At 37.4% G+C, this 26,515-nt stretch overlaps 1 protein-coding gene and 1 long non-coding RNA gene across 2 annotated transcripts; one reads left to right on the top strand and one right to left on the bottom strand.

Moving 5' to 3' along the window:
• Window positions 1-3,913: 3,913 nt before the first annotated feature.
• LOC122667433 (probable methionine--tRNA ligase) lies at window positions 3,914-20,525 on the bottom strand. Its single transcript, XM_043863701.1, has 17 exons — window positions 20,288-20,525; window positions 20,049-20,193; window positions 19,624-19,777; window positions 19,345-19,500; window positions 18,959-19,189; window positions 18,636-18,779; window positions 15,443-15,533; window positions 15,146-15,252; window positions 14,921-15,035; window positions 9,837-9,955; window positions 9,655-9,720; window positions 9,406-9,534; window positions 9,148-9,282; window positions 8,880-8,997; window positions 6,098-6,336; window positions 5,886-5,987; window positions 3,914-4,442 (listed from the first exon to the last, which is right to left on the bottom strand). Exons 1-17 carry the CDS (start codon window positions 20,394-20,396, stop codon window positions 4,212-4,214), a joined length of 2,391 nt encoding a protein of 796 aa, XP_043719636.1. The 5' UTR covers window positions 20,397-20,525; the 3' UTR covers window positions 3,914-4,211.
• Window positions 3,999-24,663, top strand: LOC122667436. The gene is made up of 3 exons (XR_006333797.1): window positions 3,999-4,067; window positions 11,315-11,321; window positions 24,651-24,663. It is a non-coding gene; the product is annotated as an uncharacterized LOC122667436 (long non-coding RNA).
• The last annotated feature ends 1,852 nt before the right edge of the window (window positions 24,664-26,515 follow it).

Raw genomic sequence — 26,515 nt, 5'->3', positions numbered from 1 at the left:
GATGTCCCCAAGATCAGGTCGATTCAACCTGGAAAAATCTGACCCACACCTTCTCGGGTCTCTTCTGTGCTTCGATTAACTTCTATGTCCACACAATTTCCTCCCCATCTCCTTCTCCGCCCGGGTTTCCTCTTCTTCTTCCTAATCTTCTATTTTTTCTGCTCCACATTTCTTTGCACCACAGCCGACAATGGATTCTAGAGAGCTTGAAAAAAATGATGGCAGCCAATGGATTCTGATTCTGTGTTGGGTTTGAAAAAATGGGAATAAAAGAAAAGAAATAGGGATCCGATGGTTATTGGGAGGGAAAATGGAAAAGGAAATCAAAGACATGATGGGATCAAAAATGATAAATTCGTTGAGGAAGGGTGTGGTCATGGCTGGAATTCAGATTGGGGTTTTGTTTAGATAAGGATGTGGGTTAGATTAGAAGTGAAAAGTAATGGAGAGGGGAATCGGTGATGGTGGGATGAGGGTTTTTAGAATGAAAATGATAAAAAAAACATAAAGAGAAAAGAATAGGGATGAAAGGAGAAATAGGGGTTAGTGGAGATGATGGCGTTTTTAGCAGAGATGGGTTTTGAGAGAGGGTCGGTGATGGGGTTTCGGAAATGGAAGATGTATTTGCTTTTGGGCTTGGAATCATCTACTGCTTATGCTTCTCCACATTGGAGCTTTCGACCATTCTCGAGTACCCTTAGATATGGTGTTCTGCCACGGGAGGTTGTTTTTACTGAGAACCTAACTCCCTGATTGAAGTTGCTTCCTTGTCGAGATAAAGCTAGGCTTGCTGTTCTAATGGACAGACCTTCTATCTACAGCCTGCAACTCATCTTCCCCAATCTTCCCCAAAATCGATTGGGGAAGATGAGTTGCAGGTGTTTTTTCTTTTTTCTTTTTTTCTTTTTTTCTTGTAAGGGCAATTCCGTCAGTTCAAGTCTAATTTTTAACAGTGTTTGCAAACCTCAGGGGGGTACGCAGAATTTTTCAAAACTGGGGGGTGAAAATATCCTTTAGTCAAACCTCAGGGGTGGTATGTGTAAATTTCCCTTAATTTTTTTTATTAAATAATTGACAAAAAAATAAAAAATATTTTAATTAATAATTAGGTAAAAATATTAGAGAGAAAATCTAGAATAAGATTTGTTACAATTTTAGGAGCCTTAAATGATGTGTACATGTTAATAATTTTTGTGTTCTTGTTGCAACAATGTATCAACAAGTGCAAATGACTGGGGAAGACAGGGACATAGCAAGGAGGCATGGGATACCCTTTTTGGCCGACAAGAAGAAGTCTCAATGCAATTACAGGTACATGGATATACATGCAGGGATGAATGATTAATTGGAGTATGAAATTTGACATGTGATTTATTTAGAGAATCTTCTCAATAACTAGAGGTCAGACTTAATCCTTTTGGATAGTATAATCAGGTCTCCCGATTAGAGACTCCTTTACATGGTCTATTAACCATGGAAGCTTTTGCTAGAAAAAAAAAAAAACTTTTGTAAATTTTTAACAAATATGGAAATATTACATTTCAAATAAAATATTTATTTTTCTTCTTAAATCCAAGGAATTTGGTTGCAAAATGCTATTGTAAAATATTTTGAACTTAGCTAAACAATCATTTTAAATACTAATTACAAAAGTTTCCATTTGAATTTTGATTTGATTTCACTCCAGTTATCTTTATTTTCTTGCAACTAGATGGAGCGGTAGAGAACTCTCTCACTTAATTATTCAACAACCAGCTTCAGGAGAAAAAAATTATAAAAATTATACCAAACATATACTAAATGAACTACATGTGCTATGAATCTTTGCTTGCTCTGTTGAGTGAAGTTTAAGTTCTAAAGGTTTTGGCAAAGACAAATCACACAATCACTATCTCTTTGATTTTTATTTTTTTTTTCTGGTTGGTAAACACACAATCACAATCGCTATGTTCTTCGGCAATGATATCGTCTTGGTGGATCAGACAAAAGCAGGGATTAACGCTAAATTAGAGCTGTGAAGATCGACCTTGGAAACAAGAGGCTTTAAGATTAGTAGATCAAAGACGGAGTATATGATGTGTAACTTTGGTCACACTGTAATGGATGACGACATGGTGAAAATTGAGAAGAGAGAGATATCGCCAAGTGACTATTTCAAATATTTGGGGTCTATTATACACAAAGAAGGTGACATTGATGATGATGTTTCACAAAGAATTAAAGTGTGATGGATGAAATTGAGAGGTACAACCGGAGTACTGTGTGACCAACACATTCCTTTAAAGCTTAAAGGAAAGTTCTACAGGACCATTGTCCAACCTTGATGTACGGGGCGGAATGTTGGGTAGTTAAGAAGTGTCATACAGCGAAGCTATGTGTTGCAGAGATGAGGATGTCAAGATGGATGTGCGACAAAACTAGGAAGGTCAAAGTGAAGAACGAACGTATTAGAGCTGATGTGGGAGTCACCCTGATTAGTAGCAAGCTCCGAGAATGTCGTCTGATGTGGTTTGGCCATGTGCAGCGAAGGCCTAGGGACGCCCTAGTAAGGAGGAGTGATCTGATTCGATCGAAGGAGCTAAAAGAGCTAGGGACAAGCCTAAAATGACCATAGGTGAGGTTGTGAAGAATGACCTCAGATAGAACCTATTGGAGGGCAAGGATCCACGTCATTGACACCATGTAGCTGAAATTTTTCCTAATATCCTGGGCTATCCTCTTTCCTCTTTAACTTTTCTTTTTTCATTTTTCATTTTTCATTTCTCACTTTTCTCGTCTCATTTCTTTATTGCTATTCTTCATTACTCTTACTTTCATTTCTTTTGCGTGGATCTAAGTTTTCCCTACTTTGTTTTGAAAGGATCCATATAGCCAACCCCATTTAGTTGGGATAAGACGTAGATGTTGTTGTTGTTGTTGTTGTTGTTGTTGTTGTTGTTGTTGACACAATCACTATCTCAGCAAGGGCATGAGGGTTGCAAGTATGGTTTGAGGAATTGGTATCAGATCGGCCGATTTCTATCTGGTATCTACAGGGGTCATTGCCTCCCCGCCACGGGATTGGATTTAGATTTAGGTGCACTGAGGTCCAACAACATTAGCACCCACAAAACTCAATTAACATAGACCATCTGAATCTGATGTCAAGAATTTGAAGGACAGCACATCTTCATCGTCTGTTTGATAAGATTGCTTCTCAGTTCAGGTTTGGTATGGTTGTAAGTAAAGGGAAGGAAAGCATCCGTCTAGAAAGAAAAATAGAAACCTTTGTTATCATGATTGCCTAACTACCTGAAACATTTGATAATCATATTTTCCAAAAAAAATCTTTATACATGTGACATTCTCTGACCGGGAGCGCATCTGGGTGCGGCTGCGCCCATACACATGGAGCAGGACAGGGATGGGGTTTGAATCATTCAAGGCAGGCGGGCCGGTCTTTCCACCCACCCCAATGTGCCTGGGGGACCCTGCGCTGTAGAGAACTTTATCCCATCTTTATTTTACTTTTTCAACCCAGAAATGTGTTAAATATGCCAAAATTTAATAAAAATATTTGAAATTACAAACAAACATTTTAAATGATTAAAAAAATTTCTATTTTATTGTTGATTTGCACATCACATTCCGTCAAATAGACATGTTACTCTTTAAAAGTAAGAAAATGAGGAAACACTTCACATATAGCACACAACCATGAGAATAAGTGTAGACCACCGCTCAAATAAAATTCGACTTTCAAATGTAACAAACAAGGTATGTAGTTCTCTGCATTCAGCAAAGCATAAAAGAGCTCCAAACAAATGATGGATTTTCTTTTAAATCCAAGCAAAAAACCAGCAATTACTTACTGGCTAAGGACATCTTACCAGACAAGGAAGAACTGTTTCCCCCATTCAACGGAGGCACAGGGTTCACTATAGATGAATTAACATGTAAAGAATAAACTGAGGATTGACCACGACAGACATGGAGAGAAGCATGAGCCTGGTCACCCACAGCACAAGAAATTATTTTGGAAACACACTTCATACAATTACCATTTACAAAATTCTTTTTTAGGGGGGGTGGGGGGGGGGGGAATTGTTTAAATAACAAACAAGTAATTGGAAATTTAATTTTTTTCCCTTTTGGCACTCAAGTTTCTGATAAATAACAACAAAATAAGATTTTTTTTGGAAACTTTTGGGGAGCCTTCATTTACAAAGGAACTACCGAATGGTGCCTTCCGCGATGGATGCAACCTTACAAACACCTGCTGATGTCGTGAAGGGGATGTCTTTATAGTAGGCGACCAACTCTGAATCTGTGTGGAGATCCACTTGCAGTGTTTCCCAAACCTTCTTCTTGGGATTCAGAACACTGTCGGGCTCACCAACAAATCCAGGAAATGTAACTCTCTCCCCCACGGTAGCAGATTCAGGTGGATCAACCAATTCAACCTGATAAGATATAACATAGCAGACATGATCAGCACTTGCAGTTTTAATTGATAAATTTTAGATCATTTGGTGTATATTACTCTGGTTCCTCGTAAATATGTCTCTTGCAGTGTGGGGGCAGCACAAGCATGAGTACTAAACTCGATTGATTGGAGTTGAAGTGAACTACATCCTTCATTCTTAGAACCATTATTAGTTTTGGTCACATTAAGGGTACAACTTCCAGTGATGTAGAACCAGAATAGCAAAGGGTTTGGTTGTCCTTGGATTGTTCTTTGATCTGTTGTTACATTAAAAAATAAGTAATGCTTGAAGGTGCCAGCTATGCTAATTTTAGCAGCGACTGGCATAGTTGTCACAGCGACTAGGAGACCCAACGCTTTGGAGGAGTGCCTAGGAGACAATGAACCCAACTAGGCGTACCGTGTGCAATAGATGGATTGTTCAGGGTTTATATTTTATTTAATTTAACTTCTACTGTCTTCAGTACATAGCAAAATATACTCAGAGAACCTGGCTGCACCATCTATCGTAAGTTCAATACTGTTGTAACAACTAGCAAGTGTGGTTACACCTTTTCTATTTTGAGCCATTTAGGAATTTTACTAACTTGGAAAATTTTAAATCCTTCTAAGAATGACATGTACATAATACCATTTTCTTTTCTATTTTGTAAGGGGCAGGGGATTGGCAAAGCCAGTCCATATAAAAAGTTAAGACATAATTGGGCTAATGGGCCAACATGATTACAGCCAATTTATAAATCCAGCAGGTTGCTGCGGACTAGGCAAGGCTAAGATGAGAATTGCGACACCTAGTCCCCTCATCGTATTTGTTACTATTCTTCTTGTTCTACTTTGAAGGAACCATATAGCTTAGAACAGTGGTAAAAGATTCAGGTCAAATGCCTAGGTTCAAGTCTTGAGCACGGCCACTTTGCACAAAAATGGCAAAGGTTAGGACCGACTACAAACTCACCCCTCCCAGTACCCTGCATAGTGCATAGGCGGGACCAACTCTGGGTAATGGCTCTTTTTTTAATTGCCTTCTTGTTCCACTTTGACCCTATTCTTATTCTTCTCATTTTTTCCTACTCATAAACTATTTTCTCCTAAATTTGAATTCCTAAAATCTTCTAAACCATTAATTGTTTCTCTTGCTTGCATTTCCAAAATCTACAAGCTACCGTCCAATTAATTTTCATTAGAAAATCCAAGAATTATCACCATTTGACCTTCCAAATAAAACCCTTAACCCTTTTCCTGCCATCCCTTCCTAGTAGTTCAGCCTTAAACCTTCAACATTTAGCCTGTCTCACATCACAGAGACACATAAACTGCTTTTTAAAAGAATAGGAAGGAAATTAGATCAACTTAAAATATTTAAATTAAATTTACCAGTACATAAAATCCATTCACTAACTAAAAGGCTGCCATTGCTTACTTTTGTATGGTCTCCATTCGAAGCCGCAAGAACCATGGCTTGTGATTTGACACCCCGCATGGTTGCTGGCTTCAGGTTGCAGAAAACACAAACTTTCCGATTCTGTCCATGGATCACCAGAGTAGATTAGTATGACCATTGATAAAAAATAAATAAATAAATAAGAGATGACAATACAAAAAAAAAAACAAAGGAATCCTGAAAAACTGAACCTGCATTTCTTCAAGAGGAATATACTTGACAAGGCCACTAACGACTGTCCTAGGTGTTTCTTCACCCACATCTATCTCTTCAATGTAAAGGGAATCAGCATCTGGATGCTTCTGAACTTTCGTAATTAGGCCAACACGTATATCAAGTCTTGAAATGGTGATTTCTGCTTCAACAGCTGCCTTTGATTTGCCATCAGCGGTAGATTTACTTGGCTTTTGATTTTTTCCATCTCCATCAGCTGAAAATAAAGTTTCTCAGAAGAATCTAGCTTAGGCTGCTTTGAATCTCCCAATAGGAAGTGTGTGCACGAGTGCATGAGAGAGAGAAAGAGACCTTCAACATCTAGGAAGTATAATTCATGACTGTTGATACAACTTCATGGACTTTAATTGACTGTTTTACCAATGTATTGGGTACAATTTCATCTACATGTCGGAGTAACCTAGTACCTAGCCCTTTTAAGTTCAATCCCCTCAACCACTAGCCTAATGCAGGAACTCTTAACCTGACCAGCATCAGCTTACAAGCAGCATGAAACCTTCAGTCAAACTATTAAAACATAAATCCTGACAATAAGTTGCCAAACCCAAGTGATTGAGACATGGCTAATTTGCATATTATATGCAGTTTAAGTATTTGAGATGCATTTTCACTTTTTATGATGGTCTAGACTACTATTGGGATTAAAATAAACCACACTTCTAGAAAGGTTATCAAAATCAGTGAGACAAGTGGTTTGGCAAAAATAAGAGGAACTTAGAAAATGTTTAGAAGCTCCAATCAACTGGTCTAGTCTTGAACAAAAAGGACTTCGAGTTGTCTGCTTCTTAGGGTAAACCCCAAACCAGAACCGATGGCAAATCGGACTTTAGCAATTGAATGAAAACTTTTTATATTTCAAGAGGATGATAATGGAGCGGATGGTTTCGATATTTCAGAAAGAGGAACGGGATTGGGCATTGTGTAGGTCATATTGGGAGCTCAACTGTGTGTACCCCATCTCTGCTCCATGCAACGCCATATTTTGCGGCTGGCAATAGCATCAACAGTACACGGGGGGTACTAGGAAAGAAAGTCAAAGAGCAGAATCCCCAAACATGAAACATCCAATAGCATGGGTTCTAGGTTGATGACCTAGGCGCAGATCCAATCAGTTCTCCTGGGCATTAACTACCAAAGAATTAGTTGATCTATTCTCTTTGTTTTCAGAAGCCTCAAGTCTGATTTGCAGCCTATCTATACTTAAATTTTCTAAAAGCAACAGCAAAAAACTTATATTCATTCATAATTGTCTCAACATGTACACATATATGTGATTCTTCAGAAAGAACCCTCCCAAAAAAACAGAAATTACAAAATCAATCTACTACCAAAGAAAACCAATTGGAAGCAAAACATTACCATAAGTCCGTAACACACAATAAACTCCTTGGTTGCAAGAGACCAAAAAAATTGGTGAGAGCCAATATAATGCGGAATTGCGGATCCAAATCAACTAAGGATAAGGTTTAGAATCCGGTATAAAACCAGAAACCAGTACTCAGAGAGGTCTTGGAACAAAATCAGAAAAAGAATGCACAAGGATTCCATCAACAGGACAAGAAAGAATTTCAACCCACTGGAAAACTGGAAGAAAAATAGCATGCGCAGGATGTCTTTACTTGGATTCTGTTTAGAGAAAATAAGAACCTAAAGAGAAGAGAGGGGATATGACCTTGGAATCACCACCAAAAACTTGATTGGAATTACCACTAATCAGCCTGCTGAACCGCCACAAGGCTGGAACTGAATCACCACGGTCCCAAGTTCTGAAGAAAAATAGCATGCGCAGGATGTCTTTACTTGGATTCTGGTTAGAGAAAATAAGAAGATAAAGAGAAGAGAGGGGATATGACCTTGGAATCACCACCCTTGATTGGAATCACTAATCAACCTGCTGAATCGCCACAAGGCTGGAACTGAATCACCACGGTCCCAAGTTCTGAAGCATCACAGAACAAAACATAGGCAACAGGCAATTTTCATAAACTCGAGCGTGTAGGGTGTTTCCCCTTAACATGTCCGATTGATCATTGAACCGATTTTTTACCCAAATCAGGCCATGGAATTGGGGTGATTTTGAACATTTTTAATTCTTTTTAGGCCAAAGATTTCATACACGGCCGTGCAAGCATGCACGGTCATGTCCCCTCTCACAAAGAGTTGGAAAAGCCATAAACCCCCACCCATATTTAATGCCTCGAAACTCCCTCCCTCTCACATGCACGGTTTACACAGCCGTGTATGAAAACTGTCCCCTTCTTTTTATACAGGACTTTTCGATAGAGGATTGGTTTCCTTATTAAAAAGTCAGTCTCCAGTCGGATTCAGAATCTTCTTCCTTCAGGTTAGTATCCTCTGTTCGTTTCTCTCTGCTCTTCCCAGTGATAATCTCCCCTACTCCCTTTCCATTTTTTGTTTTCCCCTATTCTCAGTCGTCAGCGGTACTGAGGGCTTGAGGAACAGATTGTTAGAACCTCATGATTCCTTCAAACTTTGGGTTGAAACTTGGGGGTCTGCTTCCACACTCTAGGACAACCTAAACCCTAGGTCCATAGTCCCTAAGTTTACAAAAATAATATATGTTCTACCAAGAACAAAATAAAGGTTCCCTCACCAAAAATATCCACAATAGAAGATTTATCAGATAATTGCCAATCCACGTAAGATCTGATATCTGAGAAGAACTAAATTGAAAGTAGGCATCCAAGTTACTATTTTATAAGTATATAATAGCATTACCTGAAATTTTTGTTTTCTTCAGCTGCTCAGCAACCTTCTTTGTAGCATCTGCCTTCTCTATCCTATCAGCTTGACTTCCAGCAAATTTTTCCCTGTAGAACTCTACCTCTTCATCTTTCTGTATAACAAAATGAATGTCAAACAACACTTAACTGGATGGGGTAAATGAACCATCAGTATATATTCACCAGAAAATAAAACACCATAGCTATGCAAAAAACAAACAGAAATACAGAAATAAATTTGGACTAACAGAAAGCAAGTATACCAGTTCCTTAAATAAAGGTTCAGGCTTGCCTATTTTATGACCAGAAGGTAGAATCTCCCAAGGTCTTCGTGCCCTATCAATATCTCCTTCACACAGTGATAGATGTTGGCTTGGCAAATTTAACTGCCTTAATACCTAAAACGTCACAAAAGAAAAGCCTCAGAATGCAAAATCTAGTAAACCTTGTAATACTATAAAAGCATATGAGCTTAAAGTATTTCCTAATTTACAATGTACATAAGGTAGGAGATGTATTACCTCAACAGAAAAAGATGGAATGAAAGGTTCTAACAAAGCTGCAAGCAGATATACTAGTCCAGCTGAAGTTCTCATAATGATGTTGCAGGAAGATGGATCTTCTTTAAAGAGCTTCCAAAATTGGCTGTCCTGCATACATTAGAAAATTCATTAATGGTGTGAAAAAACAAGCCTTATAGATACAAATACAGTAAAGGTAAATAAACAACACTATCAAAATGAAAAGAATAGAAAGTTATACAAGCTTACTTGCAAATATGCATTCCCTTCACTAGAAATTGCCATTGCAGTCTTCAATCCTTGCTTTAGTTTAACCTATTTAAGATCAGATTAAGAAAACAAACAAATGAAAATGTCATTTGTTGTCTAACTGTCATTAAAGGGGACAAACAAACAAAAAAATAAAAGATCTTGTGTCTGCATCCAATCACCTTCTCCATCGCCTCAATGTATTGATCAACATAATCACCAACTTTTTCTGCTAATTTCTTGGTCAATGGATGTGATTCTGCACCTGGAGCATCAGGAATGATAGAAGCATATCCTTGGCCTACATAACAAAAAAGCTATCTGTAAGCACTGAATGCAAATACAACTAGTACAAAAAGGAAGTGATACTGTGATACAGCCAAGAATAAGTGTACAGCTTGTAATGCTAACAACACTCAAAAAAAAAATACATGAAAAGATGGAAAAGAATCGTTAAAAACATATATTTCCAGATAAGGATAACTCTAAATGGGTTACTATATTGAAGCTGCAAAGAATGGCATAATCCAATCAAACTTTATACAGATGAGTTCCAAAAGAGTGATCAATTTTCAAACGGAAAACACAGGCTTTGAGAACCAGAAGTATGTGATCATTCATGCATGCTCTACTGGAATAATCTAATTCTTTGAATGTAAAACCATGAAACTTCTGATGACTACCTCTACATCCAAAATAAACAGATCAACTTCCAAGAATGAATGTGCTTCCCAGAATGATGATTTGTATTTCACATAAACCAGAAGTCATCTTTATCAGCACAGAAGCAATGTATTGACCTGAAAATCTTCGAAATAACTTGGCATGCACAACAAGCAGCCATTCTATGGGTCTTGGGCCCTCTGCTCCTCATGGAACCAGTCTGGACACCCATAACTTGCAAACAATCTCATATCCAGAGGGCCCACCTAACTTCGAATAAGTCCACCTCAAAAATTGTCTGGACCAGAACTCAACATGATCAGATGTGTCTTACAATCTGGTTCATTCTTATTTTTATATTATTAGTTTTTACCATCTGATTCTCGGATAGATATAGTTAACTTTTACATAGTTGTGATCAATTAATTAATCACACTACCAAGCTGATTTCAAGCCCAATAATTCGATGGCTTTAGACTAACCCAGTGGTGGATCTTGATCTTTGCAATAGACCACAGTTTTCAGAACAGGACCGTTACAGTTTGGCCCAATTTTTCTCCAGCCATTCTTATGCTCCCTTCTTTGAATGATTCTACCCAGTCTTTCAATCTAAAAATTTAAATCTCTAAATTTTTTTTACCAAACTTCACCAATTAACGTGAAATACTGATGCAGCATCAGAGGGCCACATCAAGAGGAAGAAGAGGAACAAGCACCACTCCCATGTGGGGCCCATTGAGTAGTTAGTTAGGGTTGGCCCTTGGCCCCATTACTTAGTTAATTACTTAGTAGTTTACTTAGATTTTCTATATTTTAGCTTTATTTCCTGTTTTTTAAATTGAACCGGTTTAAATTGGTTGCATTCAATTGGTTCAATTGATCTAATTTAAGTGAAGTGCTCCTATTGGCTAATAGATTCTTAAATCCTATTGACTAGTAGGGAATCTTCTTTTAAATCAGCTGTTTTAAGTAAGAATTCTCCCTTCCACGATTTTAGAAGGGTAGTTTAGGAATCTTTTAAGTTTTTTTGTTTTAAATTAGGATTTCCTCCCTTCCATGATTTTTGAAGGGCTTTAGAATTGTAATTTGATTCAGCCAAGGAATCATATTCCAAGGCTGAATCGTGGATGGCCCTTTATATATATGAATAAAGAAAAACAGAAGAGATAGTTTTGAAGTCTCCCAAAATCGTGTGTGAATAGTGCTGCCATTGTTGCTGCTGCTCATTAGAGTGTTTGCCTTGTGGTTCTATCAAGGAAGAAGGGCAGGTAGATCTCCTGTGACTCCTTGCGCCGTGACGACCAGGAGGATCCCTATCCGAAGGTGGTTCTATCTTTCAACAGGTTCTATCTTTCAACCCTGTTGAAGCTTGCTGCCAGTGAAATCTCCAGTAAGTTTGACACCCAAATTCTTCTTCTAATCCTCTAAACCCTTCCCCCATTAGATCCCCCTTTTTGTTTGTTTAAAGTTCATAAACCCTAGCTCATTCTTAGACCTGTCCAGCATAATTCCCTGAGCTCCTTTAGATCATTCCCTCTGTTCGATCTCATTCCCAACCCCATCTGAACACATAAACCCTAGTTCCCTTCAATTCTACCAGACCAAGAAAACCCTAAATTGCAGATCCCACATATCCAGCCATCAAAATCTCATTCCCCTTTGGCCGAGTCTTCCTCTCTGCCCCTGGAAAATTCGACCAGAAGCCCTTAACAGAATAGTCCCTCTGAACTCTAAAAATCATATATTTCCTGTTTCCCAAAACCCAAAACCCAAAACCCTAACCCTAGAAGTTCCAGATTTTCAAATTTTGTTTAAACCTAGTGAAACCTAACTCATTACACTACTTAAGACCTGCCTATTAAAACCATATAAGATTTAACTCCAGTCTCATAAACCTAACCCTAATTCTGCCCATTCGAACCAACAGCCCCCTTTGAGATCCTGTTGCTTGGCCTCTAATAGGATCCTTCTCCTATTTAGAGCTACATTAAATACATTATGATAATATCATTTGAAGGAAAAGGAAATCCTCATCCTCAAACCATGATTGAGAAAGCGATATCTCAGGACATATATACTGGTATGGGGCACATTTCACAGCTCAATTAAGTTAGATAAGGACTCAAAAGGAGAGTTCCAATCCTGAGAGCGCCCAAACAGAATATCAGTTTCCCTCAGCAACCACGACCATGTATTTTAATTATATTTATTTGATCAGGGACAAAAATTTAGCATATCTCTGAAAGTGGCCCAGAGGTCAGACTGATGCAGATTCATCATCGACATGGGCTTATTTCTTTAGGAATAAGTCTAGGGTTGGGTTTCATACATGTTGGGCCTTTGATCCCATGGGTTTCTAATGTAATAGGCCACTTTTATGGGCCTAAAATATGGGTAAATAGGTTGCATACGGGATTAGCTCCAGTACTTAGTTTTATTTCCATACTTAGCTTTTTATTTGGTGTTTTAAATTGAACCAGTTCAACCAATGGTTCAATTTAAGTGATTTTATTAGTTTTTCTTTTAGTTGTTTAGTTGGGCTGGATTAGGACTCTATTTGATGTAGATTCATCATCAAAATGGGCTTATTTCTTTAAGAATAAGTCTAGGATTGGGTTACATACATGTTGGGCCTTTGATCCCATGGGTTTCTAATGTAATAGGCCACTTTTTTGGGCCTAAAATATGGGTAAATAGATTACATACGGGATTAGCTCCCATACTTAGTTTTATTTCCATACTTAGCTTTTTATTTGGTGTTTTAAATTGAACCAGTTCAACCAATGGTTCAATTTAAGTGATTTTCTTAGTTTTTCTTTTAGTTGTTTAGTTGGGCTGAATTAGGGCTCTATTTTGAGTCTATTTCAGTTTCCTAGTCAGTTTAAGTTAGCTAATAGGTTAAAGATTGGGTTAGGCCATTCCTTTTTAGTGTCTAAGTCTATTTTTGAGTCTTCTATATAAGTTTGTAAGGGAGGTCAGCATTGAATACGAATTTGATTAATGAAAAAGCTTTTGTTTTGCTGCCATAGCTGCTGCTGCTCGCCTGCTCTTTGTGGGTGTATATCCTTGTGGATCTCAAGGTGGATAGGGTGGGTGGACTCCTGCGACTCCTTGCATCGAGAAGATCGGGAGGTTTCTTCAATTTTAAAGCTGCTGCCTTTGAGTTCTTCAAACCAGTAAGTTTGATTCAAAGTTTCTGTTTACACCTTCTATTTCTTACCCTCTAACCTAGACCTACCCTCTTTCCATCAATACCATTCAGATCATTAAACCAGCCTTCTATCCCCCCCCCCCCAATTAAACCTGCAACAAGTAAGAAGTTCTGCAACTATTCTTCTTCCTTCTAGAAGGTCACATACAAGGTGATTTTTGAGATCTACCAAACTAGTCATCCGATTGAACTCAGATTTTCACCATACCTCTATTAACCCTAATTTGGGAAGTGATTCAAATTTGACCTAATTCCTGTGGCCTGATTTGAATATATTCTCATATTTCCCATTCTGCCCCTACCTCCATTAAAGGACAGTTTCAGACCTTCAACCATAATCGATTCTGATTTCATGCTCAGAATAAGCAGTTGATTTCATGACATGTTAATTCTGAAATTAGTAAACTAAACATATCTCTTAACCCTAGTTCCAATACCCTATTTACCATAATACCCTCACTCCTACCCTAACTAGGATTCCTCCATAACTTCAAATCTATCCATTAGTTTCAAACCAAACTTTCAGCATACATCCCTTACATCATTATTGACACTCGATCCAAGTTTCATCAAACCCCCACCACCCTAAACCCTAGAATCCCCTACTCCTACCTCCATTAGGAATTGTCTCCAATAACCTTATCTTGCTGTCCAACTCATCTAACCTACTTCCATTCACTCAAACATCATAAAACCTATAGCCTATCATTACCATATAAGACAACCCTAACCTAAACCTAACTTAACCCTAATTTTGACCTAAAATTCAATTCTGCCCAAAATCGCAGAATTTCAAAACTCATCCAAACCCTAACCTTTTTATACCATAATAGCCCTCTAGACCTGCCCATTAATACCCTATAAACCCCTTTCCCAATATCCAACCCTAACCCTAGTTTTGCCCTAAATTAGTAAACCCTAACCCAATCGGCCAGCCTTTGTGTGTGACCCCATTACCCTGGCTCCTAGTGGGATTACTCCTACCTAGGACTACATTACAGACAGTTGAAAATCTTCTCCAATCTTGAAGGAGGGACCCGCTGAATGGTAGGTCCTGATTCTTTGACATGAGGCACACGAAAAGTTGTGGGTGACCAGGTCGGGCGGACCCATTTGTAAAATGACCCAAGACACGCAAAAGCACAAACACACACACACACACACACAAAACACAAAACACACAGACAAAAAAAAAAAAAAAAACTGATGCACATACTTGCCCTCCAACCAAATGCATGAAAAGTGTAAAACAGAAAGGAATTTAGCACTTACTCTTTGCTTTCCCTTTATTCCATTCAACCAACATAACTAAAGAAGTTTTATTAAAACAGAAGATAGTCTGACATGCTAATACCCATAAGAATTTGTTCCACAAGCAGAATATTTACTAACCTTCAGGTTTTGCTATAAAGCTCAACACTCGATTAATAAGATTTCCCAAGTTATTGAGCAATTCAGAATTCAGTTTTGCTTGCAGATCAGCCCATGTGAATAAGGTATCCGACACCTAAAATCACTCATACCCATAAGAATTTGTCAAGCTATAAATATAGAGAACAATAGATACAACTGAGTGAAGATGATTGAACCAAACTAGAATGTATCAACAAAACTCACCTCGGGCCTATTTGTTAACAAGTAATATCGCCATACTTCAACAGGGATGTTTGTATCTTTTGCATCATTACCAAAGACGCCAATTCCCTTACTTTTGGAGAATTTACCTGCACATGCACAGAAAATCTAAACTAAAACTGCAGAAATAACATTAAAAAACATTAAAATCAGGTGACTTTCCCTTTATCTCCTCACTTTAAGTCAACTTACTTATGGACTTATGTGGGGTGGGGGGATTCATAAACAGGAGTGATTAATTATCTGTACGGTACGGCCTCCATGGGGCCACATGTATACCTGCTTCATAGTTTAGGTACTCAGTCACACTGATAGTCTTCATCAATGTCCAGTTTTCTTCAGTCCCAATAAGCGTAGATGGAAACATTACCTGAAAATAGATTAACATGAAAAAGGAAAAACCTTTGATTAATACATGAATTTTATGGCAATATAACCAAAAAATGCAAGAATCTATGACTAGTCCTGGGCACAAATTAGTCCCACCAGAGGGAAATGAGTAATTCCTAACCAAAACTAATGAGGAAACAGCAGTTACAGCAGTTCTACACAGCTTACCAACTAAGAATTAACAATCAGACAATTAAATACAAGCAATAAGGACCTAGGACTGCATAAATATAAAACCAACAACCACTATGGTTAATGTAAACCGGGTGTGCATGGTCTCTTACCCAGTCAAATGTAGTCTGAAGAAGCACAATATCTAGGGCTTAATCACTCAATGTATGCTTAGCCAGACCAAAGAGGACCGACATCCAGAAAAACTAAACCTGATTGGTGAATCATAACTATTAATGTCGTGCCATTTCTGAACATGAACATGGTTCACCGATGGACATTCGGCATCTTCTACTTCAGCCTAAAATCAGCAGAAATCTGTTTTCACACTGTTCGTTGTGCGTGACAAAATGAGCATACACTAAAACACCCCCATAATGTAGATTAAGCTCCTTGATAAAACCCAAATCACAAAAAATTAAACTTGATGGGTTCCAATCACTTGATTGCCAGACCCAATTTAGCCAACTCCTCAAATCCAAAGATTCGGGATCAAATGGTCTCCCTAACAACATATCCAACCAAACAAATGAACAATAAGTAGAAAAAGATATCTCACCAAAATGTCAACTGCATTTCTCTTCTTTTTTTTTCTTTTTTTCTTTTTTTTTTTTTTTTGGGGGGGGGGTGGAGTTGTAATGACCCTGATCTAAATAATAAAAAAGTATAATACCAGGACCGGAGCACTCCCTCCCTCCAATTTTCAAAATAAATCACCAAATTCCATTATAGAAAGTTGTCAATGTTAACTATTATACTTCTTTGTTTTATAAATGCCCCGTATCAATGTTAAAAAGTTTGATTGAAATGGTCACAATTTGGAAAATATTTCAGTTTCGACGGCCTTCGAAACGAGATCACATGTGAAATAGAGAGAATATAATGTTTCATCAAAATTAGCTAAATGGAAAATTTTTAATTGAAATAATCGAAATGTCACATTCCATAAAATAAAAATACAAATTTGAATCAAAATGAGTCGCAATTGGCGAAATTGGCGAAATAAGTTGGAATTAGAGAAATTAGTCGCAATTGTTTTTTCTTTCAATTCTTTTTCATGTTTGAAGGGAGCCAGCCAATACTTCATCTCCCCCCCATTTTTGGCAATGAAAAGCCATTGCAATTTAAAGGGAAATCCCACTGCAACGCCGTCCCTTTCTACCAAATAAAAGACCTGTAATTTGGATGAATGAAAATCTTACGACATTGTAATGATAATAAAGATTGTTAGGCTTGGAAGCTACAATGAAGAAAATGCAGAGAAAAAAAGAAACAACATAGAGAGATGAAGGAATAGAAATCGCAGGCAGAGAGAGAGGGTAGAAGCAGTCTAGAGAAAGAAAGATGGAGAGAGAAGAATAGAAAGAAAGAGTTATACAGAGGAAGAGATGGAGTAGAACCGCGCAGCACCCATCAGAAACGAAGAAAGGGGCACACAATTTGGCAAGGAATGAAGTCCTTATTTCACTTTTTACTATATTTTTTCTAAAAAAGTTTAACGTATGATGGCATTTGAACAAAAATTATATGTAAGAAGAAGTTTATTTTTGGAAAAATGTTTGTTCATAATAGTCATCAAATAGAACCAGTAGAATACTACAGTTGGAGATTTGGTTTTTGGGAAAAAATTTCCGACAATGCCAAGGTACTATTTCCATCTCACATGTGGTTCTTTGTTATTCTCTCTCCTTCTCTGACCATGTGGGCCCCATGTGGACGATACCATTCTGGTGGAGGGCCAGTTAGAAAAGAAGGAAGTAACTTGAGAAGGGTCTCAAAGTTGCAGGGGATGGGGAAAAATCACATAGGAAGAAAGGGGGGAGGGAGAAGTTGCACATGCACACAGGCTCTCAAACACAACCAACTCAATTCATCTTTTCAATCTACCTCCAACGATGGGGATTACATCATATATAAAGAGAAATAAAAGACTCCTAAAAATAAAGACTAACTCTCTAACTAAACTTATTCAAATAAGGAAACTAAGAACAATTGGGAAACCAAATAACCTACGTAGCTAACTTCTAAAATAAACAAAACAAAATAAAGTACAAAAATATTTTCCCCAAATAACATAAATTCCTAAAATCCTACTAGATCCAAGATCCAAAACTCAAACAAGACCCGGTTCATCTCCATCTAGATATGCAAACGGGCTTGGGTCGGTCCAATGTAGTGCACCTGCATCACATTCTGCCATGGGTGTGTCGTGCATACCCCACTCCCCCACACTAGCATTGTAGGGAACTCTCTCCCTTAGTTTTTATATATCAAGTAAAGAAATAAGCAAGTTTTTATTTTGCATCGGGATCCCACACTGGGATAAAGCTGAGTTGTTGTTGCTGTTGAACCCACACTGGCATGAGGATTTTTAGTACATAGATCAGGGTCATTACTCCGAAGAGAAGAAAGAGGATGGTTCAACCAAACAATTGCATTCCCTGGTCTGCATTTACAATTGACCAAGATTTCAAAGTGTAGCATTTGACCTCAATGTCACAAAGTGAATTGTCAAATAAAAGAAACAAAGAGCTGTTACAGTAAAGAACAGCACATTGTCCTTGCCCATAAACTAACACCACGGTCTGAAGGATCAACACATCTAACAGGGTCAACACAAATACATGAGGTAGGACCTGCTGAACTTTAAACATCTCTATGAGAATTAACATTGAACACATCAGTTCATCAAGTTTCCCATCACAATCCAGATCGGGATTTGCCAGGAAAAATCTGATCCCCAATCCCTTTGGAATCATGACTGACACAGCTCAACAGAAAGAAAAAAATACCATAAAAAAATAACAGATCCTATTGTGCCCTTATCACCAAAGGTTGTCCAATGTAACCTCCTCATCTTAGACTAAAAGCTATCAAGGGAAATTTATGGTAAAAGAAATGTATCTCTTACAGTATGGAATGGCACATTATCCTTGCCCATAAACTGATACAGTTCCACATTTGAAGGATTCTTCCACCATTGGCTCCAATCACTCGTATAGCATGCAGTAATTGAAACATATCCGATTGGAGCGTCATACCACACATAGAAAACCTAAAATCATATAGAATGCAGGCAATCAATGGGTGAACTGTAACCATAAAGCATAAAAAGAGGGGGGGAAAGGGGGTCCAGCATGTTTTTCAAACGATAACAATTGATGTAGACCTTAAGCAGAAGTGATGAAACATCCAAGGAAGAAAAAATACACAAACTGCATCATTATTATTTACCTTTTCCTTAAATTTCTCATGAGGAACAGGAACTCCCCACTTGAGGTCCCTGGTAATACATCGTTGTTTTAATCCTTCTTTTAGCCATGCATTTGTGGCTTGAATAGCATTCTGACTCCAAGATCCTGCCACTGACATTTTGTTGATATACTCCTCCAGCTTATCTTTCAGCAACGGGAGCTCTAGAAACAAATGCTCTGTATCCCGTATACGTGGAGTTGTCTTACATACCTGCACAACAGACAAGCTTCAATATGAAAAGGGATAATGCAAGAAGTGTACACTTGTATTTCAAAGTATCTCAGTTACATTAACTTCATGTGAATTCTAGAAAATTGAATGAGCAAGAAAAACCGAATCTCAGTAAATAAGACAAAATGATGTACCTTGCATTTAGGATCCTTTAGTTCCGTTGGATTCAACATATTCCCACACTTTTCACACTGATCCCCTCGCGCAGAATCATAATTACAATTTAGTGTGGGACAGGTACCCTCCACAAAACGATCAGCTAAGAAACGTTTACAAGTATCACAATAAAGCTGCATTTGCAGTTCAAAGACCAGTCAAAAATACTTCTTAAGCAGTTCTGGTAAAAATTCAAACTAACAGAAGACTTTGACAAGAACTAAGCATTCAATCAAAAAAAAAAAATATATTCAAACCTGCTGCATAGTGTTTTCAGAAAGCCAATTGTTCTCCAATAACTTATTGAAAATCGCTTGACAAATTTCAGTCTGCTGCGGAGTAGATGTGCGCCCAAACTTATCGAAACTAATGTCAAACCATTTGTATACCTCTCTGTGAATTGCATGGTACCTACACGGCCAATAAACACGAATTTGTAGATATTATTTCTTTTATATAGCCCATTAGGTAAGTTCAATATTCCATTCCAATCCCATCAATCTTTCTCAAGTCTTTCATTCTGGGTTCCTTTTATATATCAAGTAATTAACCGCATACTAATCAGAAATTAGTCAACTGCAAATTTCTACCATATTGTAAGATTACACTGGTTTAAAGACTAGATTTTCTGTGAATAATATAAACGTATGAGACCAAATTCGAAGTAAGTAATCCCACATACTTATCACAAATCTGCTGAGGGGTGCAATTCTCTTCCATGGCTTTGGTCTCCGTTGCAGTTCCATACTCATCAGTCCCGCAGATGTATATAGCGTTATAACCTCTGAGACGGCAGTAGCGAGCGAAGACATCAGCACTTAAAACACCTAAAAAAAAATGAAACCCAATTGAGCAAATGAATTCACAAATAAACAACAGTTAAATTTTACAGAGACAGAAACAGAGAGAGAAGAATATTACAGCCGATGATGTTGCCGAGGTGAGGGACGTTATTGACGTAAGGCAATGCACTAGTAATCAATATGTTCCTACGGCCTTCGATCGGAACCTTGGGAGTGGCTTTCTCCATCTGCAATTTCTGGGTTTTGTGTTTGGAGTAAATAGAAATAGTTGCTATATAGGTTTCTGGTTTTCTTTCTTCTGACAGTGAAGATGGGGAGGCGCTCACAGAGAAACAGAGCAAGAGCTTCAGACTCAACGAGAGAGAGAGTATTGTTTAGGGCAACGGAGGAAGGGTATTGCTTTGCTGACTCAAACCCCGGTCTGGTAGTAATTACACATGAACTAATTACATTCTGCCACGTGGAAAGGTTTCAGAAATCGATGCATGTCCCGAGGTTTTCTACTCTTGCTCGCGTAGCTAATTTATCAGTTATTTACACCAATTTCCATCCTTACTAACAAAGACTCATATATATATATTATATGGGGAGCAATTTTCTATCCGGTAGTGGCCTATGCCAGCAGTCTCATATATATATCTCTCTCTTTCTCAAAATAAGGGGTAGAGGTGTCTTTTCACATAGAAAAGAGAGATAGACTCATGGGAGTGCTGGTATAGGCCACACCTATCAGACATACATCTTTTTCCCATATCATACATAATGCTAAAAAGATCCCAATGGCAAAACTGTCGCCCATCATCTTAAACCAAATTATTAAAACATCACAATTAGACCAGACCTCTACTTCTTCCTAGTCTTGTTCTTTGGATCTTTGGATCTTTGGCTCTTTGTAATCTTTGGTACAGACCTCTGGCTTTCTACTCCTATGCGCATCCTGCAATGCCATGATCCATAGAAGCCACAAGGAAGCAAGAATTATGAAACAAGAAGGAAGCTCATCATGCATTTCATGTGCATGGGTCTAAACTACCATCACTTTCCCCAGTCTAAAGTCTTTGGTATTCAATTAGAGTCATACCACTCTCTTTTACAATAAGAGGAACAATCGCAGGGGCGCGGGAGGGGGATAGAGACAAGAACAGAATCATAGAACAAATGGGAAATCATACGGATCAAAGCACATGGGTCATGTTTAGAACCAGAAAACATAAGTCTAATCCAATGCAACCATACAAAGAAAGAGATAATAGCTAAGATGGAAAAGACCGTTTGACACTCATATTTTGAAGGATTAAAACTAGAGATTAACCGGTGAAAAAGATGGATCATAGATGGAGCCTAAAAATCCACAGTCCTCAACCCCAATGGTCCTGCAGCATTGAGATATTTGGCAAAATCACATGAAAGAAACAAGTGTCTATCTGTTTCAATGCCTTACAAAACACACAAACCAAATCATCTTGTTGTTGTCCACTTTTGTAGGAATACCTCCAGCAAGCAACTTCCACAAAAATAAAACAAATTTGGGAGGAATCTTTTATGACCACACCATCCTCCAAACACCATAAAACTCATAGATCTCCAGTTGTGAAACAAAATTCTTCATAAACAACTTTGCACTAACTTTAGTGAAAATTCTCCCATTTTTCGTAAAGGGGCAAATCCAAAAATTAGAGAGAGAATTCGAATTCAATGACAGATCACTGTTACCCTAGAGACTCGAGAAGGAAATATAGAGTTTACTAAATAGCTATATTCCAATTATTATTAACAATCAGATCACTAACAGAAAAAAGAGACGAGATTTTATTAATATTATTGGGAACCATAAAAATTTCAAGCGATGGAATCCATGGATCATTCCAAAGAGAAATATCCCTCCCATTCCCAACATGTCAGCACATTATAGTACGAAAAGATGGTAAGATCTTAACAATACTATTCTATATAAGAGATCTACATCATGCAATAAGAAAGTATAAGGATAATAATATCTAAATTTCAAAACACTAACCCACAAAACATCTTTAGTAGTTAAAAGTCATCATGCTAATTTAAGTAACAATGCCATATTATGAATATAGGGCCATAGGCCACCTGAAATCCAATTCCTCCCATTTCCTTTGGCATACATAACCTAGAACAAGACCAAGGAGACTATTTCCTACTTCCAACGCTCCACTTTTTTTGAAAAATCAATTTGATTGAGTCAAGCATTTGACAAACTTTTTTAAGGAATAAAAAGCACGACATCCAATACATAGGAATGGAACCTAATACATATTTAATCTTTTTTTTTGTAAAACTAATACATATTTAGTTAACACTGACCTACTGGCTTGAGACATCAAAACAGCTTTCCAAAGACTTAATCTAGATTTAACTCTCTTAATAATATTATTTCATGCCATTGATCTACACTTAGGGGAAAAAAAACTGGAGTACCCAAATAGAGAACATCTTCACGTAGTGACTTAACACCAAATCACCTATATAAACAAAACTCTGAATAGGAGATACCGACCCCCCTTTTACTAAAGTTAATTTGTTGTCCTGGCCTATCTTGAAAAAGATTAAGAATTGGGAAAATTATCTACTCCATTTCCTGCCGGTCTATTTCCCCAAGTCCCTCTAATAGGGGGTGGATCCCACTTGGGCAATGTGTTCGAGCAGGGGTTAGGGTGGTCATTTTCATCCCCTATTAGAGGAACTTGGGAAAATGGAGCAGATAATTATCCTTAAGAATTGCAAGCATAATGTAAATATCTTTTTTAGAGACTTTAAAAAAATAAAAATAAAATGTATCATCCATAAATAGAAAGTGAGTAATTTCCAGATCAACCCTCCTCAAACGAACTACTCTAAATAGGAACATATTGCTATAGACATTAATTAATCTAGACAACCCTTCCATAACAAAGACTCAGATGACACATTTGCCTCAAACCCCTGGAGGGTTCAATAAACTTATTGTCACCAATATATAACCTTCGTAATTTTCACCAGCGAAATACTACCAATAATGTCTAAGCATCATTTGGTATATTTGGCTTGAGTGTACTCATATCATTTTCAGTTAAGAAAGAAGAAATGTTTCTACCATCTTATATAATTCTCATGTACATCTACATTACCCAACTCAGCTTTTCAAAAAAAAAAAAAAAAACGAAGAGCAATTCCTGCACCTCAAATTTTGCCATGTGTCATGTCAATTGGACAAATTAGGGCAACACCATGTATGAAAAAAATGGTTGCCATGTTCAACCAGTTTATTCAATTTTGTGTGAAATAATCAAAAATTTTTTTTGGTAAAAATGAAATAATCAAAGTTCACTAAGGATCCCTTGTGCCTAAAGCTAGACTAGTATAGACCAGCTTTTAAGGGCACCACTTTTAACAATTTGGACATGTCCTCTTGAGAAGGAAAGACAAGGACATGATCAATTCATAAAAATATTCGGTTCTTATGCCTCCTTGTGCAGGTCCATATTGGTAGAACCTATAGGCTACAATGGCACACCCAAAAATTGGAGGTATATGATGGTCTCGTAATAAAATTCTTAAGGTTAAGAGATCGCTCCTTTGTCGCATGGCTCCCGCATTGGGAGAGCGTGTATGGGTATAAAACTATGAATATGGACGATAATTTTTATTTCACAAGATGTGAGAGAGTAGTTTTATGTGCTCTTGTGAATAGGCATAGAAACCATACAATCAGTGACAACGTTCTTTTTCCCTTGAGTTTTAAAAAAAGTCTTGGTGTAGATCCGAATCATTTTGAATCAAATCACTATAAGGGTGCTAAAGAATTGGTATGAATAAAAAACGCCAATGCCAATTTGAATTGAGCAATTCCATCGATCTGATCCAAACGATTCTGCCAATCCGATTCCAATTATGTGAATCATCTTCTGAGAGGATTCAGGAGAGAGAAATAAATAATTTGGCGTATAAAATAAGGTGTGAGCTAATTAATTTAATGGTTAGCATCATTCAATCAATATAATTACGATAATGATCAATAGTCACCATAAGGGTATCTAACAGCCTTGATCGTAGGCCAATGAATTGTGAATTTTCTTTTTCTTTATTATGAAACTTTCTTAAATCCCAAATGTTAATCGATTGTGTAGGTAATGTGGCCCATCCATCGTGGATGTCTGTCTTGCTGGAAAACGTATTGGTCACCTTATTTTACTTATTTATTTTTTATCAAACTAATATTTTATTAAAAAACGGAAGAGGTTGCACGATAAAAGTATATTCTTTATCCCCTCAATTTACCTGTCCCTCAACTTCCTCAATTTCATCTACTAGGAGGGCGGAAAATGATCACCCTATTCTTGCTCAAATACACTGATCGGGTGGGATCCACCTCCCTCTATTAGAGGGAATTTAGGAAATTGACGGGCAGACAAATTGAGGTGATAATTTTCCATAAAAATATGATTTTGATGTTGTTTTGATCACTTTAGGAGAGGGAGAGGAATGCCTTATGGCACTAACGTAAAATAAGAGAGTCAATCTAGTGACTTCTTGAGGGCATGCGCTCGGGTGACAAGCCACTGACCAACTGAACAATCAGATGTTCACAAGAGCAAGTAATTGGATGGATGAATGTGTTCGTCAATCCCAATCTAGATCCCGCTGATAGATCCAATTTTGATGATCGTGTTTACTTTTTGAATCCTTCATTTTTCTCCCATCATGTTCATGTGAGGTCCTCACTTTCCTTCACTTCATTTGTGAAATTCAACCAAACAACTCATAATTATGAAAAAGACTATTTGAAAAACACTGATATCAAAAGAAGATGACAAAAAGATAGCCTAAGTCGAATGAGAACGCTTTGTCCTTAAGACAATATTTGCACCATATTACTGCACTGGGTTGCAGTAAATCTGCCTCACAAGATAAAACAGGCTGGACTGATTACTGATTTGCAGAGACAGTAATCACTTGAAACTATCAGAGAATTAAGAATTTGTTAATGCCTGACTGACTAAAATCGTACCACAAAAATTGAATATAATTGGTCTATCCATTTCACCTCTATTTATAGTGGTGCATGTATCTCTTCAAGACACCTCATGGAATGGGTGTGTCCATTGACATGAATGGCTAGGATTAAAAGATTCTAATCCAAGCATTTATATGTAAGTGTCTCTTGAAGATACCCCATGGTATAGGTGTGTCTCTTGAAGATACCCCATGGTGTAGGTGTGTCTCTTGGTTCAATGGATTAGATTTAAAAGATTCCAATCCAAGTCCTATGAATGCACCTATACTAAATGGATATGTCTCTTTGAAAATACATGTCCCTTGGCCAAAAAAACAGGTCAACATTGAACCAAAGAATGACCCAAAATTACCAAAAAATCAAGCCAACATTAAACCAAAGAATGACCCAAAATCGTCCACACAATTATTGAAAAAGATTCCAACAAAGACAGTTTTCTCACACCCACGATCAAGGGAATATCTCTTGATTGATGGGTTTCGGATGGCGTCCTTAAGTAGAAAGGAACAATGTGAGGTATTATCGACTTCTTCATACCATAGAGAAGGAAAAACGGGCTGCACCCATAATATCGAAAAACTTTTGCCTTATGAAAATGTGTCCAACTACAAATAAATGTGGTCTTCACAATGCTTGAGAACTCGTATTTGTGCGCAAAGTCATTATATATATATATATTAAAATGAAAAGTCATGATATTACCAAGTAGTTTAATTGGATCCTCACCATATAGTTGAATAATATGATTTTTCTATGTAGCTAGCAACCATTTCCCATTGTCAAAAGCCTTCTATACATATAATGTATAGGTTTCTTGTACTCCATTAAAACCACTTTGGATGGCATAAAAGCATTTTTTGGCATGGCTGTCTTCATTCCCTCCCCCCCCCCCCCCTTTGTAATGATTGTTTCAAACATTCAATTGCCTCATGTTTTGAAACCAAATTGGCTACATCCAACAATTGAAACATTTGAGCCAAGAACTCTAACGACAAGGATGGATAGATTGTTATTTTGACTTGCCTACAACTGACTGGTCAACAAATTGTCCAATTAGATTGTCAAACCAAACAAAACTCCATCAAGCAATCCAATCTTAGATTTCATATTATCAAGCAAAATTCCAAAACACAGGATAAAGGTTAGTATATAACAACTACATGAATTTTTTTAACGGGCAAAGAAAAACTTTTACCATGAGAAATGAAAAGAACTGTACAAATTACATCATTGTATCCAAAATGTATGTTCTACAAAAGACTTACATATAGACAAAAGGGACTCGAAATCTACGCAACCATGAGTATTGGGGAGATATTTTAC

This window comes from Telopea speciosissima, chromosome 7 (genome assembly GCF_018873765.1).
Source record: "Telopea speciosissima isolate NSW1024214 ecotype Mountain lineage chromosome 7, Tspe_v1, whole genome shotgun sequence".
Taxonomy (NCBI): Eukaryota; Viridiplantae; Streptophyta; class Magnoliopsida; order Proteales; family Proteaceae; genus Telopea; species Telopea speciosissima.
This window is presented reverse-complemented; position numbering and strand designations above follow the sequence as displayed.

Coding starts and splice junctions, on each gene's coding strand:
- LOC122667433 (XM_043863701.1), bottom strand. CDS start 20,396: ATGGAGAAAGCCACTCCCAAGGTTCCGATCGAAGGCCGTAGGAACATA. Junction 18,780..18,958: donor ATGAGAAATTTAAGGAAAAG/GTAAATAATAAT, acceptor ATATGATTTTAG/GTTTTCTATGTGTGGTATGA. Junction 9,535..9,654: donor AAGGGAATGCATATTTGCAA/GTAAGCTTGTAT, acceptor TAATGTATGCAG/GACAGCCAATTTTGGAAGCT.